The sequence below is a fragment of the Alosa alosa genome, chromosome 20, assembly GCF_017589495.1.
Source record: "Alosa alosa isolate M-15738 ecotype Scorff River chromosome 20, AALO_Geno_1.1, whole genome shotgun sequence".
NCBI lineage: Eukaryota > Metazoa > Chordata > Actinopteri > Clupeiformes > Clupeidae > Alosa > Alosa alosa.
The window spans coordinates 6,336,507-6,349,615 of record NC_063208.1 but is presented as its reverse complement, the minus strand read 5'-3'; the positions used below and the strand labels follow the sequence as shown (position 1 = coordinate 6,349,615).

General features: G+C 43.1%; 1 protein-coding gene across 1 annotated transcript in view; it reads right to left on the bottom strand.

The window, feature by feature from the left end:
- Positions 1–129: 129 nt before the first annotated feature.
- Positions 130–13,109, bottom strand: part of col16a1 (collagen, type XVI, alpha 1) — a 127,087-nt gene continuing 114,107 nt past the window's right edge. Inside the window, 12 exon segments of the mRNA XM_048230151.1 lie at positions 130–2,235; positions 3,163–3,240; positions 4,042–4,218; positions 4,996–5,059; positions 8,019–8,219; positions 10,243–10,287; positions 10,853–10,888; positions 11,096–11,185; positions 11,657–11,707; positions 11,876–11,929; positions 12,161–12,214; positions 12,506–12,550. Of these exon segments, the coding sequence (XP_048086108.1) occupies positions 2,042–2,235; positions 3,163–3,240; positions 4,042–4,218; positions 4,996–5,059; positions 8,019–8,219; positions 10,243–10,287; positions 10,853–10,888; positions 11,096–11,185; positions 11,657–11,707; positions 11,876–11,929; positions 12,161–12,214; positions 12,506–12,550 (1,089 nt within the window). The 3' untranslated portion in view covers positions 130–2,041.

Sequence of the window (13,109 nt, the reverse complement as noted above, 5' to 3'; positions counted from 1 at the left end):
AGTACAAACACCGTGGCTCAACCCCGGGCTTGTTTTCCACAGGCCGCTGCCGTTCATCCGTTTTATTTTTGATAACTATCTGTTGTCAAAAGAGGAATAAGGAATAATGAGTCTTTCATTGGATATGTCTGCATTAAAAATATTTATTTGCTTTTCTCAAATTTCCATAAAAAAAAAACCTCAGCACAAGATGGATTCTGACACGACTTGGAAAGGCATGATAAGAAGGTGTTGGCATGGTAACAGCGTGAGATTTATGAAGGGAAAGGAGAGTGGGGCAGAACTCTACAGACAGATGATGGATGGTCTCAACAGCCAATCAGGTCTCTGGATAGTACACATACACACACAATACAAACTCTACAATAAGAGATAGCGGCCCCAGGAAGAGTTTAATTAAAGTGCTCCATATTACAGATTCAGCCTTGCTGCCATGGCGACTGATGATGGATGGCTTATCGTTCCTTGTCCATTTAGGAGAGCAATCAAGTAATGAACAAATTACCCGAGGCAATAAAATGTGAATAGCATTTTTTTTTTTGATGATGGCAGTTATTTGAAATGCATGAGATTATCTAAGACGATGCGAGTATTACAGAACAAAGGAAAGTGATTCAAGTTTGAAAAGGGCTCAGGAGATTTGGTTGTGCGGCAGCACTGCTGTGTGCGAATGCTTGTTAGTTGTTTTTTTTTTTTGGATGGATGCACCAAAAGCTTTGAAAATGGAAATATCCCACATGATAAAACAGATGAATACTTTGCATCCCACTTTCAGAGACTGGGCCAACTACTGGATAAACCGTAGACGCGCTGCTCGCTCACTCTCACACACACACACACACAGAAGCCAGGGTTTGCCCAATCAGAGAGAGGCTGGAGCCTGCTCTCAGCTTATGAGGACTGTTTTTCTCACATTGACCACCGTGGATGGTTTAAAGACCACAGTCACAGTAGGAGAACTACACCATCTCTATGCCAATTGTTGAAACAAAAACAAAACAAAATCAACTCATACAAAAGCCATTATATATAAATATTCATATATACACAACACATGCCCAATGCTAAAGTGGGCAAATTTATATAGTGATGGTACCATTGGCATTACATTTTGCAGTATATCTCATCAGTCGTGGGGATCATATTTTCTTCCTGGAATGTTCTAAAAACTTCTTGATCTTTGATTACATAGCAGAGGTACGTACAGTGAGGATATGTATGGCAGGACTGGGTCTTTCTAAAAATATGAGGCACTTGTAGTGGTCAGACAACAGAGAAAACAGAGAAAAAAAATAACACAGCACAGTTGAACAGCTGCCTATGGAAAAAAAAAAAAAACATTTAAGTTACCATATAAAAGCAATCCTTTTGACTGGGGTTTGGGGATGTAACGGTTAACACAGATTGTGCTGTGTGTAAACATCTTTTTCAACAACAACGGAAAAAAAAAGTGATTTTTTTAACTCAGCGAGAGGGGAAACAGCTCATTTGGAGAGAGATATGTCAGAAAAAATAAAGTCATCCTGATGTTGGTGCGGTTTGAGAGAAAATAAAATGGAGATAAAAGAGTCTAGTCCGTAATCTCTTCTTCAACGCAGCCTCTTCAGCGAGGGCCAGAGCGGCTGATTACACGATGCAAATGTGGAGGCGTGGATGAGGCTGGAAAGAGGCGAGTTTGAGAGGAGCCTCCGTTCAGACAAGCCTGAAGCAAACATATTATTTCAGCAGTGGGGCGTTCTGAACTGAAAGCTTCCACTGCGCGTGGCGCGGCTCAGACAAGCTTAGTGAGTGGTTGGCACTACAGTGCAGTAGCTTGGATAACGCAACGCAGGGGGTAAATTACTGCTTTTTCCGGAAGTTTTTTTTTGCTTTCTTTTGCCAACTCAACTGCAAGTGTGCTTGTCTTACTGTAAAACTCTCCCATTTGTAACTGTTTATAACATCTCCCTCCCACCCTCTCCCTCCCTCCCCTTCATCCATCCATCTCTCTCTCTCTCTCTCTCTCTCTCTCCCCCTTCTCTCTTGCTCGCTCTCTCCTCCTCTACCAGGGCCCTTTAACGGGCGGACCCTTGGGGCTGTACTCCACGGGCATACTCATGCAGTCGGACGGGTTGCATCGGCCCTCCTTGCCCTTCGACCCCTGCTGACCAGGGGGTCCTGGTATCCCTGGGATACCCTGCTGACCCATCTGACCTGGGGGTCCCATCTTCCCATAGCCTGGAGGCCCTGGAACACCTAAGGGAGACACAGAGACATTACTCACTAACCATTAACCACAGATACATCACACACACAGAGCATTGAGCACAGGCAGTGGAGAGAGGAGACCATGCTGATGTATGTGAAAGGGCTTAGGGGCAGGTGCTTAGAGAGCACCATGGAGATATACTGTATCTATTCAACCATTCATTCATCCATTCATTCATTCATTCATTCATTCATTCATTCATTCATTCATTCATGTATTCCTCCATTAGGATGGAGTCAGTTAGGATTACATTACAGAACACCCAAAGTAACACCAAAGTAGTTTTTTTTTTGTGAAATAACAGTCCATGGCCGTGTTAGAGTTGTAATTTAGAGTTGTTTTTTAGGTGAAGTAACTGTCTGTGGCCGTGTTAGCACGTAATCTTCCCCTCATATCCAGAAGAGGGGAATCAATAGCACATCCTGTGCATGACTGAAATCCATCACAAACAGTCCTTACAATTAAACACAATTACCCTGAACACATACAAATGATTTTTGTGCGTTTAATTAACAACAAAGGGTGACAAGTAGTTTTCAGAGTCCTCCACGCGATCTATCGGCGGCGAAATTTAAATTATTATTAAAAAATCTGACTCCGTCATCAAACTGCATGGCAGCCTAGTCGCTCCATTTGCAGAGCGTCTTCTGCAACAATTAGCTTCCGCTATAATCAATGGAACTCGTTACACCAGAAGTGATAGGAGCGCGTACGTTCGAAAAAGTTAGAGCAGTCTTCTAAAACTGTGTTTTTGCTACGTGAGCGAAGCGCTACTATTGCGGACTCGGTGGAGCTCAGGCCCGAGGCCACAGACAGACGGTCAGGGATCACACTCGAGACGAGAGCAACTCGCAAATAATCAGGCAACTTCTAAACTGGCCATGAGAGGCACCATGTTCTCAGGGTAATCTTACCTGGGGCACCGGGGGGGCCAGAGTCACCCATCTCCCCGACTCCCTTCTCCCCCTTCTCTCCCCTTGGTCCAGGCCCCCCTGTGGGAAAAACAACAATGGTTCAAGCCCATCTCCTTAACATTCAGATTTCATTACTCATATAATTAGCACCACCCACAGAATTAAAATGGTTGGCCACTTTAGTTTATCATTCATCGTTGTCTCTGAGGATGGAATCAAAAAAACAAACAAAAACAAACACCAATAAACATATCTCACATTCATGTGGATGGGGCAGCAGTGTGTGTGGGTGCAACAGATGGACTGAGCATTGGACCAGCCTTTCCATAAAACATGACAGACAAACTCACAGACACACACGCAATCACACAGGCCACACATGCACAGGGCTGCTACCTGTTGTATCCAATTGGCATTCACACAAACAAACCAACCCCTGATCCATCTGGTGTGTGGTATGTGTGTGCGTGTGTTTGTGTGTCTGCATGCAGGTATGTGTGTGTATGTATGTATATGTGTGTGTGTATGTATGTCTGTATGTGTACTGTATGTGTGTGTGTGTGTGTGTGTGTATGTCTGTATGTGTGTGTGTGTACTGTACAGTATGTTTGTGTGTGTGTGTGTGTGTGTGTGTGTGTGTGTGCATGTATGTCTGTATGTGTACTGTATGTTTGTGAGTGTGTGTGTGTGTGTGTGTGTGTGTGTGTGCATGTATGTCTGTATGTGTACTGTATGTTTGTGAGTGTGTGTGTGTGTATGTCTGTATGTGTGTGTGTGTGTGTACTGTACTGTATGTTTGTGTGTGTGTGTGTGTGTGTGTGTGTGTGTGTCTGCATGTGTGTGCATGTTTGTGTGTGTGTGGTGAGATCTCTCCGTTACCTGGCGGGCCCATAGGCCCTACTCGACCCTCTCGGCCAATCTGCCCCGGGCGGCCTGGCATCCCTTGCTGTCCTGGCAGACCAGGATTTCCGTCCTTGCCGGGGGGCCCTGGTCGTCCGGGAGACGAGACCATCTCAACGGGCATCTGCATGCGTGACATGTAGTACGCCATCCGCTCTGTGGGCACGCCAAGGGCACACAGTTAATGACATCCAGCCGTATTTTAAAAAGCATCAGTGCTCATAATCAGAATTTAAATATTAATGTCCGTCATCGTGGCAGGAGACGCGTGCAATTAGTCTGAGATGAACGCAAACTGGACAAGGTGGACGTCGGTGGGGATCAGGAAATCGGGAGCGGTGAAACGTAACGCAACACTCAGACTATGCGTGTAGAAGAATTCAAAAGAAGTTCCTTGTTGCTAAGTTACACCAACGGTCTACGTTCTGTTGCCTAAACTGCTAATTGATGAGCCTTGCGCTACACTTTGAAAGTTGAGCCCAGTTCAACGCACAAATTGTTTGGGGCTAGCGCAATGCTGCCGCACCGTAGTAAACAATAGGACTGCTGATGCCTGCAGCTGGTCAATGTGACCCCCACCTAAAGGAGATGACACAGCTTAGTAAAGTAGTGACAAAGATCCTTGATTACTAGCTTACTAGCTTTAACCCTCTCTGGTAGTGAGTAAACACCGCCAGGCTAATAACATGACACGTTCCAAATGTTCCAATTGGATGACGCAACCGTGACAAGCTGTCTGCTGATTATTATTTAAGTTTGTCAGACAAGACTTTGTTGCCTATTATTAGTGGGCAAGTGGCCAAACAGTGTTAATAATAATACTTTTGTGGATCAAAAGATACATTGGTGACATGGTGCATTGCATATATTACACATATAAATGTATACTATTTGTAATTATATGGTATATTTTAGAAACCAAGTTTTACTCACCATCAAAGATTTTGATGACCTGTTGCCTTATGTAGCCCCTGATGTCATCGTAGTTGACCACCGCCTGAGAGAAGATAAGAGAAGATGCCATCATATGACCTCTGACCTTTCCCTCTTTTCACATCCTATCATCCTTACGTTTGCCATCAGGCCCATTAAAGCAACACTATGCAGGCTTAGGTATTTTTGGTAGAGCTCCCCCTAGTCGCGATGTATTTATATGTTACTCTGCTATTACCAAACCTTGCATGACTTACCCCCCCTGTACATAATGCAAATGCTTTTGTTGTGGAAGTGAAGGATTAACAATAGGCAAAAACGATCTCCAAAGAGCAATATCTACTGACAAGGTAATGTTTCACAATTCTCGCCAGATTTGCCGGGCAGCCGTTCTTGGAAGTTGCGTAGCTGGTTTTCTCAGTAGGGATGCTGTAGGGATACGTCTATGCTGTATAGCTATACTAGCTGAACGAAGTTTGTTTACCATCAAATTGGCTTTGTAAAGGTGACAATCATAGTGTACCTTTTTACAAGCAACTGAACACATTTGACATTACTTCTCTCAAAGAGGCTGGCCATGGACATGAATGGTTGAATAGCACTTCACATCAACAGGTGGTTTGGAATTTTGTAGTAGCTTTGTGGTATTGTGTAGTTGCAGTTTTGTGTAGCTTTATTTGAATTTTGAAGTAGCTTTGTGATTTGTGCAGTTGTACTTTTGGTTGTTTGTCTGTTCGTTTGTTGGCAGGACTATGCAAAAACTACCAGGAAGATTTCCATGAAACTTGGAGAAGGGGTGTAGCAGGGGCCAGTGAAGAACTCATCTAATTTTGGAGCATTATATATCTGAATCATGGGGCATATCCACAATAATACATATTGTTCTATTTCATTAGGATTGTAAGAGATTATTTAGATCACGCTTACAATTTACACAGTGCAAAAGAATGAATCTATCATAAACTTCTAACTATACAGCATAAATCTGCATTGTCATTCAAGCAAAGTACAGGAGATCATTCCCCTGTGAAGTCAAATTAATTGGGAAGTGATGGCACTTACACCCACGCGGCTAGAAGCTCATTTGATTAAATACACCTCCTAGACTCCTCAGGAGAAGCGGCGCCTTCCCATTGTGAGTTTTTAAGGAGTCACTCGCCCTGTTGATGTGTTCTAGACGGAATGTTTGCTTTTCCCCACAGCAGTTGTTCTCTTGAAGTATAAACACAAACAAATATTTATGCCGAGACGACACATTAGAGACGCTTGCAGACCGACTCATTTGCATGTCTCAGAGGTGCTGGATCAAATTTCTTAATTCTTAATTACATTTTATGCTTTACCCTCATCTCTCTGACCTTTTGTCTTGTTTTGTCTTGTTGTTTTTTTACTGTTGTTCTTTGTTTTACTTTTGTCTAAAAACCTATACAACAGCCTAAAAACCAACTTAGCTACTAATTTGTACTTGTGCATATTTGTTGGCCTTGCAGTTCTACCTACTGGAATCATAATCATATAGAGTTCCATATGTAACACCCTACTGTACCGTACCTACTGGGGTCATGATCGCATGGTGTTCCATATGTAACACCCTACTGTACCGTACCTACTGGGGTCATGATCGCATGGTGTTCCATATGTCACACCCTACTGTAGTGTACCTACTGGGGTCATGATCATATAGAGTTCCATATGTAACATATGTCCTGTTGCCTGCGTCGGCACTTGCACACAGTCCTGCTACACTTCACCTGAGTACTAAGCACCTGTCACCTGTTAACTAATTAACCGCTGGCTTTGATAAGACTGTTTCCCTCATGCTATCGTGATCTTTTGAGCAGACTAAGCCGTGTTGTAGAGATTTACTGTTGAACTACGCTAACTGATTCTCGACCTTGTTCCATGCTCCGACTTTGATTTTGGGATTTGTGCTTTGGAATTGTTTGCTTACATCTGTGTTTTGACTTGGATATCGTACCTGGATTTTTGCTATTGGATTTGCCCTCCGATTTCCCGAAGTGAAGCCACTGTTCTCCGACTCTGAGTCTGACCTGCCTTCATTACATCAAGAATTGTAAAGCGTGCTTTACTACAGCAGAACTATCATAGATATCCCCCTCGTACAGTAAATCATGGCTATTGCTTTTGTCCGACTGCCAACCCTGTCTGGAGTAGATTAGCGGTTTTCCCAGTGACCTTTCGAGCACTGAACGGTTTAGTGGTCACATCAATAAATTGACTAACTAACCAGTGAGGCAGTTAAGTGCTTAAATGATTCAGTCAATTACTTAATCAGTCTGCTGACCCTCCATAGGCTCTGCCAGGAGAGGAACAGGCTTTCCACTCACACCTTCCCTGGGTGGGTCAGGATCACTTCCTTATGATAGGATAGGATAATATTATCCAGATGAAAGTGGAACTTGGAAACTTGCTCCGATTGTGTGACGCTCTTAATAAACATGCGATAATTCCAAATTTACGAACGGTTAAGTGTGCTCGGAGTGGCAATATACAAATGCACCCATTGTGTGTGGCTTGCCCGACCACCTCTTCTAATGACCGTGATGCAAATTCAAAAGTGTCTCAAGAGGGAAAAATACTGGAAAAAAGAAGAGGACAGTCCTCAGACTAAACCTTCTGAATCAGCCCCTGCCTATACACCTCATAACTATATTCATATTATTGTTGCATAGAACATCATGTATTTTTCCTAGCCTCTAGAGAGTTTACGTTGTGTTCATTATTTAACTCAAACTCTTAATCTAACCCGGCTAAGGCCCAGGTTACATCGCGACCGCAACTAAAGCTCTCCGTTCATGGAGTGTAAAAATAGTTTTAGAAGACATTTTTCGAATTTCCATGCCGCTATCACATTTGTTGTAGCCAGCAGTTCCATTGATTACCGTGGAAGCTAATTGTTGCATCAGACGCTCCGTGAAAGGAACAGTTACAGTACATGCCCAGTGTAGCCTGCCTGTATAAAGTGACCAGGCCACCCCTACTGTCCTCCTGTGCGCACTCACGTCATTGCCTGGTTGGCCGGGATGTCCAGCGGTTCCTGGCGGCCCTGGTTGCCCCGGCGACCCCCTCTCGCCGCGCGGTCCCATGGGTCCCATCACGTCCCCGCTCTTCTTGGAGCCGTAGCCGCCGCCGCCTCCTCCGGGGGGTCCTGGGGGCCCGCGCTCTCCTGGGGACCCCCGCTGGCCCGAGGCCCCTGCCTCACCCTGGAAACACACAGAGGAAGAGGTCAAGGTCACGGTCACGGTCAAGGTCAAGGTCAAGTTCTTTATTTGTCATACTGGGGCGCGTTTCCCAAAAACCATAGTTGCTAACTAAGTTAGCTAACTAAGTTAGCAACTTTGCTGGTTGCAATGCAATTTCTCATTGCCAACCAACGCCTTATTTTCCCAATAGACCATTTTTTGGAAGTAGTATAAGTAGTATACTATAGACTATACTACTTAAACGGCACCGAAAATCAAAAAATCCAGTGGAAACTAGATGGCAGAAGTGTGTAGGCCAATCTGCCCAGCAGCTTTTTCTACTTTGTCACCTACAGAGTTTGACAGGTACAGTACGATCTTTCAAAACGCCATGTTATTTCCCATAGACAATCGACGCCAGGACGTTGGATGGATACGGAAGTTAGGAGGCGGGACTTATTCTGGAGAGGTCTATAATGACCGGCGTTCTATACATTATCCCTTACTTAATCCTATGGTAAAATAAAGGTGTGTATGGGAGTCTCTAGGAATCACTATATCACTTGAGGCGAGACCAGTCAAACATACAGTTTGAGGACGGCAAGCGTGTACAGTATATGTTGTTTACCCAGCATTAGAAATAAAGTTGTGTATGAGTTTCTCCAGTAATACCAGACCAGGACATTGCCTCAACAGAACTAAAACCTATTTCTGGTGACATCTAGTTAAAAACATCTCAGCTAGAAGTCAAAATCTGGGCACAGGTGGCCTTTAAATAAGTTCTGCATTAGAGAATTCCTTCACACAGCAAAAAGATGCTGTAGTCTCTCACTGCCGCGCTGAAATCCAAGGCCCAGGAGTAAGAAGTCAACATGACGCACACAGTGCTTTAGCTGGAGAGGGGCCATTTATCATAAATAAATAGCCTTATTGGGCACTGCGGACATTTAAAGACCGCGGCCTCCCTCCCAGGACTGCCTAAATGGCTTGGTGCAGCCTTATCTAATACATACTTTAAACTGTGAAAGACCTGACAACGGCGTGCTGTCAGTGTGATAGATAGTCCAATAACACACAGCTCTCTTGGCCATAATAGCATCATCCTGAGGATGGCTGGGTTCATGCAAGGATGATAGCACTGGAAGCTAATAGCAGCTCACATCCACACAGGTGTGTGTGTGTGTGTATGTGTGTGTGTGTGTGTGTGTGTGTGTGTGTGTGTCTGTGTGTGTACATGTGTGTGTGTGTGTGTGTGTGTGTGTGTGTGTGTGTGTGTGTTTGAAGGCAACCAAGCGTGGAGAGGTTTATAGATTACTGAGGCACACAAACATAAACAGTGGCGGCTCATGATTGAGAGAGATTCGCTCGCTCGCTGGGAGGTTTCCTTGGGATATCCTTAGGAGGATGCTGAGGGACGCTATGCTTTTAAACATGAAAAGATCCTTTAATTTTGGGCTCCTAGGTTACAAAAACAAGTCAATATAGCTATGTTTACTTAGAGAAAAACAGAAACTCTTCCTTTTTCAATGAGCAAAAATCTTTCAGAGATTCCAGAAATATCCAAGTCTTAATACCATCAAAAAACAAAATCGCCAACATAGCAACATTTGTGGGTAAAAAAACCCCATCACCAACAGAGCTGACTTCAACAGCATTTCACTGGGGTTAGCAAGCAAGCCCCTTCCTTCATCTGCGTTTTGTTGAAATTTGCTGCTGAGATAAATTACATTTCTTGCACCCATTTACACTCTTCTTCAGAAATGTATTTTTCACATCTCTAATACTATTAAAACAATGTACACTTCTCATCTATACTGTCACGTGAAAACAGGCCATTCCAGTCTATCAATTGTTATTCTTCCTCAAACTGTAGTATTGTAATTCCTTGTTGTTGCTGGGGTCATTTATTTATGCAACATAGTATAACTATATACACACTAACTATAACTATAGTCTCACTACAGACACACAAATGGATGCTTTACTAAACCTGTGCACACTCAATTCATTTGAACAAAAAAGCCTTTTATACTCTATTTCCTACCTTTTGTCCTGGTTCTCCATTGTTTCCGGGCAAGCCTGGGATTCCCTAAGAGTTTAAGAGGTTATAAAAAGGATTACTTTTTGACAATATGTATTACTTTTATTATTATTATTATTATTATTATTATTTATTTATTTATAATCATTTTTGACACAGTCTCATCCATTTCCAACGGTTAATCTGTCAACATCTATATCACTGTTTTTGTATAGTACATATAGTAACTACATCATAGTACATTCTAGGTAAAATCAATCAATCCATAGTTGGACTGTTTGATTCAGTAGAAAATATATAATCAAATAAAAACAACCCAGTTGCAGTTAACTGATATTAACTGGAATGCACAAAAATGATTCATGAAAATCCATAACAACAGAGATGTTTATGCTAATTAACTTTCCATTTATTACACAAGTGCGGGTGGTAATATAAACACAAATCACATTCAAAACAGAAATCATTACCTTTAAAAGGTTAAACAAAAAACATCTGAACACGAAAAAAATCATATGCATATGAATGAGAGAGTTGATTAGAGTGTTCAATAGCAGCTGCAGTAAATGAGGAAGTAAGACACTTGGCACACAATTTAGATGATTTAACTCACGTCTTTTCCTGGGGAACCATCACTTCCTGATTCTCCCTGGCCAAACAGAAGGCAAAATAAAGCAGTCAGTGAGGCAAAACACAAACAACACACACACACACACACACACACACACACACACACACACACACACACACACACAAATGTCCACGCACACACCCAACCTATCTTGCTTTACACTGGGCTTGGCTGTGTACTGTTTGTGTGTTGGATGTTGTGGAGAGATGCATTATGGGAACACACCATCATTCCTGGGTGTCCGGGCGCCCCTGGTGGTCCAGGTAGTCCTCCCAGGCCTCTGTCTCCCTGCTCCCCCTTATCCCCCTTCACACCCTGGGGGGTCAGACAGACATACAGGCACAGAGAGACAGATAGACAGACAGACAACTACTTGTCAAAACAAGAAAATAAGCTTAATACAATATATATTCAAATTTATTTTTCAATCTTGCGGCTTTTGCTGCAATAGGACAAATAGTTCTTCACAAAATTTGAACATTTAAGTATCAGGTGTTGTGCAGCAACGTACTATTCTCTGTCTAACATTTACATTCTCTGTATTAGGGCCTGTGTCCACCAATTGTGTTTTTGTGCCAACGGCAGCTATTTTTTATACAAATCTTATGAAATTCTCCGTCTTACACTTAAATGGGTGTTAGTGGGTGTGATCCTATGAGAAATGGGTGTTAGTGTGGTTGTGATGCTATGATAAATGGGTGTTAGTGTAGTTGTGATATGAGAAATGGGTGTTAGTGTGGTTGTGATATGAGAAATGGGTGTGATGCTATGATTGGTAAATCTCACCACTCCGGCTAGGCCAATGGGTCCGGGAGGTCCTGCAGGTCCGGTGGCCCCCTAAAAGATGACCACAAGTGGACTCATTCAAGAGAATCAGCACTCTACAGCATACATAAGCATCCCCTCTATAACATGCACATAAACATTTCCTCTACAGCATATACATAAGCATCCCCTGCGTAGCATACACAGAAACATTCGTCTTTAAATGGTCACTGTTCTTACAAGATGTCCGGGAGCACCTGGGGGACCTTGTGGCCCTGGTGTGCCAGGATCACCCTACAGAGAGAGAGAGAGAGAGAGAGAGAGAGAGAGAGAGAGAGAGAGAGAGAGAAAGGAAGTGTAAACAATGATCTTTAAATCATCCTTTCCATCATTATCTGTATGAATCTGATTAAAGAGTAAAGTAATGTATGGATCTGATTAAAGAGTAAAGCAATGTATGGATATTAGTAAAGGGTAGGGTTTAGTGAAAAGTAAAGTATAGATCTGAGTAACGAGTCTGCTGACCTCCATGCCCGGTTTGCCTGCCATTCCAGGAGGACCCTGCGGGCCACAGTCTCCCTATCAGAGGAACACAATGAAGTCACTAACCATCACAGGACATTCTGATAACATTCTTACAACACCTCATTTTTAACCTGTCACAAATATGTGATTAGAATGTTCGCAAACCGAGAGTTCTGCATTATGATGCGACATTACCCTCAGAGATTTTCCCCATAAACTGTATAAAGAACACTGAAACTATAGATCTTTGCGTAGAATTCTAGAAGGAACCAGTAAAATAATTCACTCCTCAACAGGTTGCGTGACTGAGGAAGTGGTTTGTCACGGTTTAAAAGCTCTGCATACCTTTGGTCCAGGGAATCCCTGATGACCTTTGATGCCTTTGAAACCCTGCAGGATAGAGGAGAGAACATGTCAGATGAAGGCCACACACTGATACAAGGGGCAGTGGAGCAGGAGGGGACAATTTAGCATCACAGTTCCCTGGACGACTACTCGCAACCAGCGGCCAAGCAGGCAGGCACATCTTCACACAGCAGTGTGGTAGGATGTGCAAGAACAGGCAAAAGCAATTTAACTTCAAACTGATTCAAATCAAACAGATGTCTTAGCCTCAACATGTCCTGACACACACACAACACACACCCACGGTCATGGAGAGGAGAACGCTATTTACTCTGCTTAATGAAGCATCCGGTGTGTGTTTCAACACATAAGCGCCACAGAGAGAAGAACAGAATCTATTTTGAGAACACATCCAATGTGTGTTTCTAAGCCCGTCATGGCCACCTGCCGTGGCTGCATTACGGCCAGTTCACATTGTGATGACTGATAATTGTGTGGCTGTGGGATGGGAATACATTCAGATGATGGCGCTGCCGTTGACACTAGCCACGTTTACATGGACAGTTTTCTTTTTTTGTCATTCTGATTAAACTATTTATTCCGA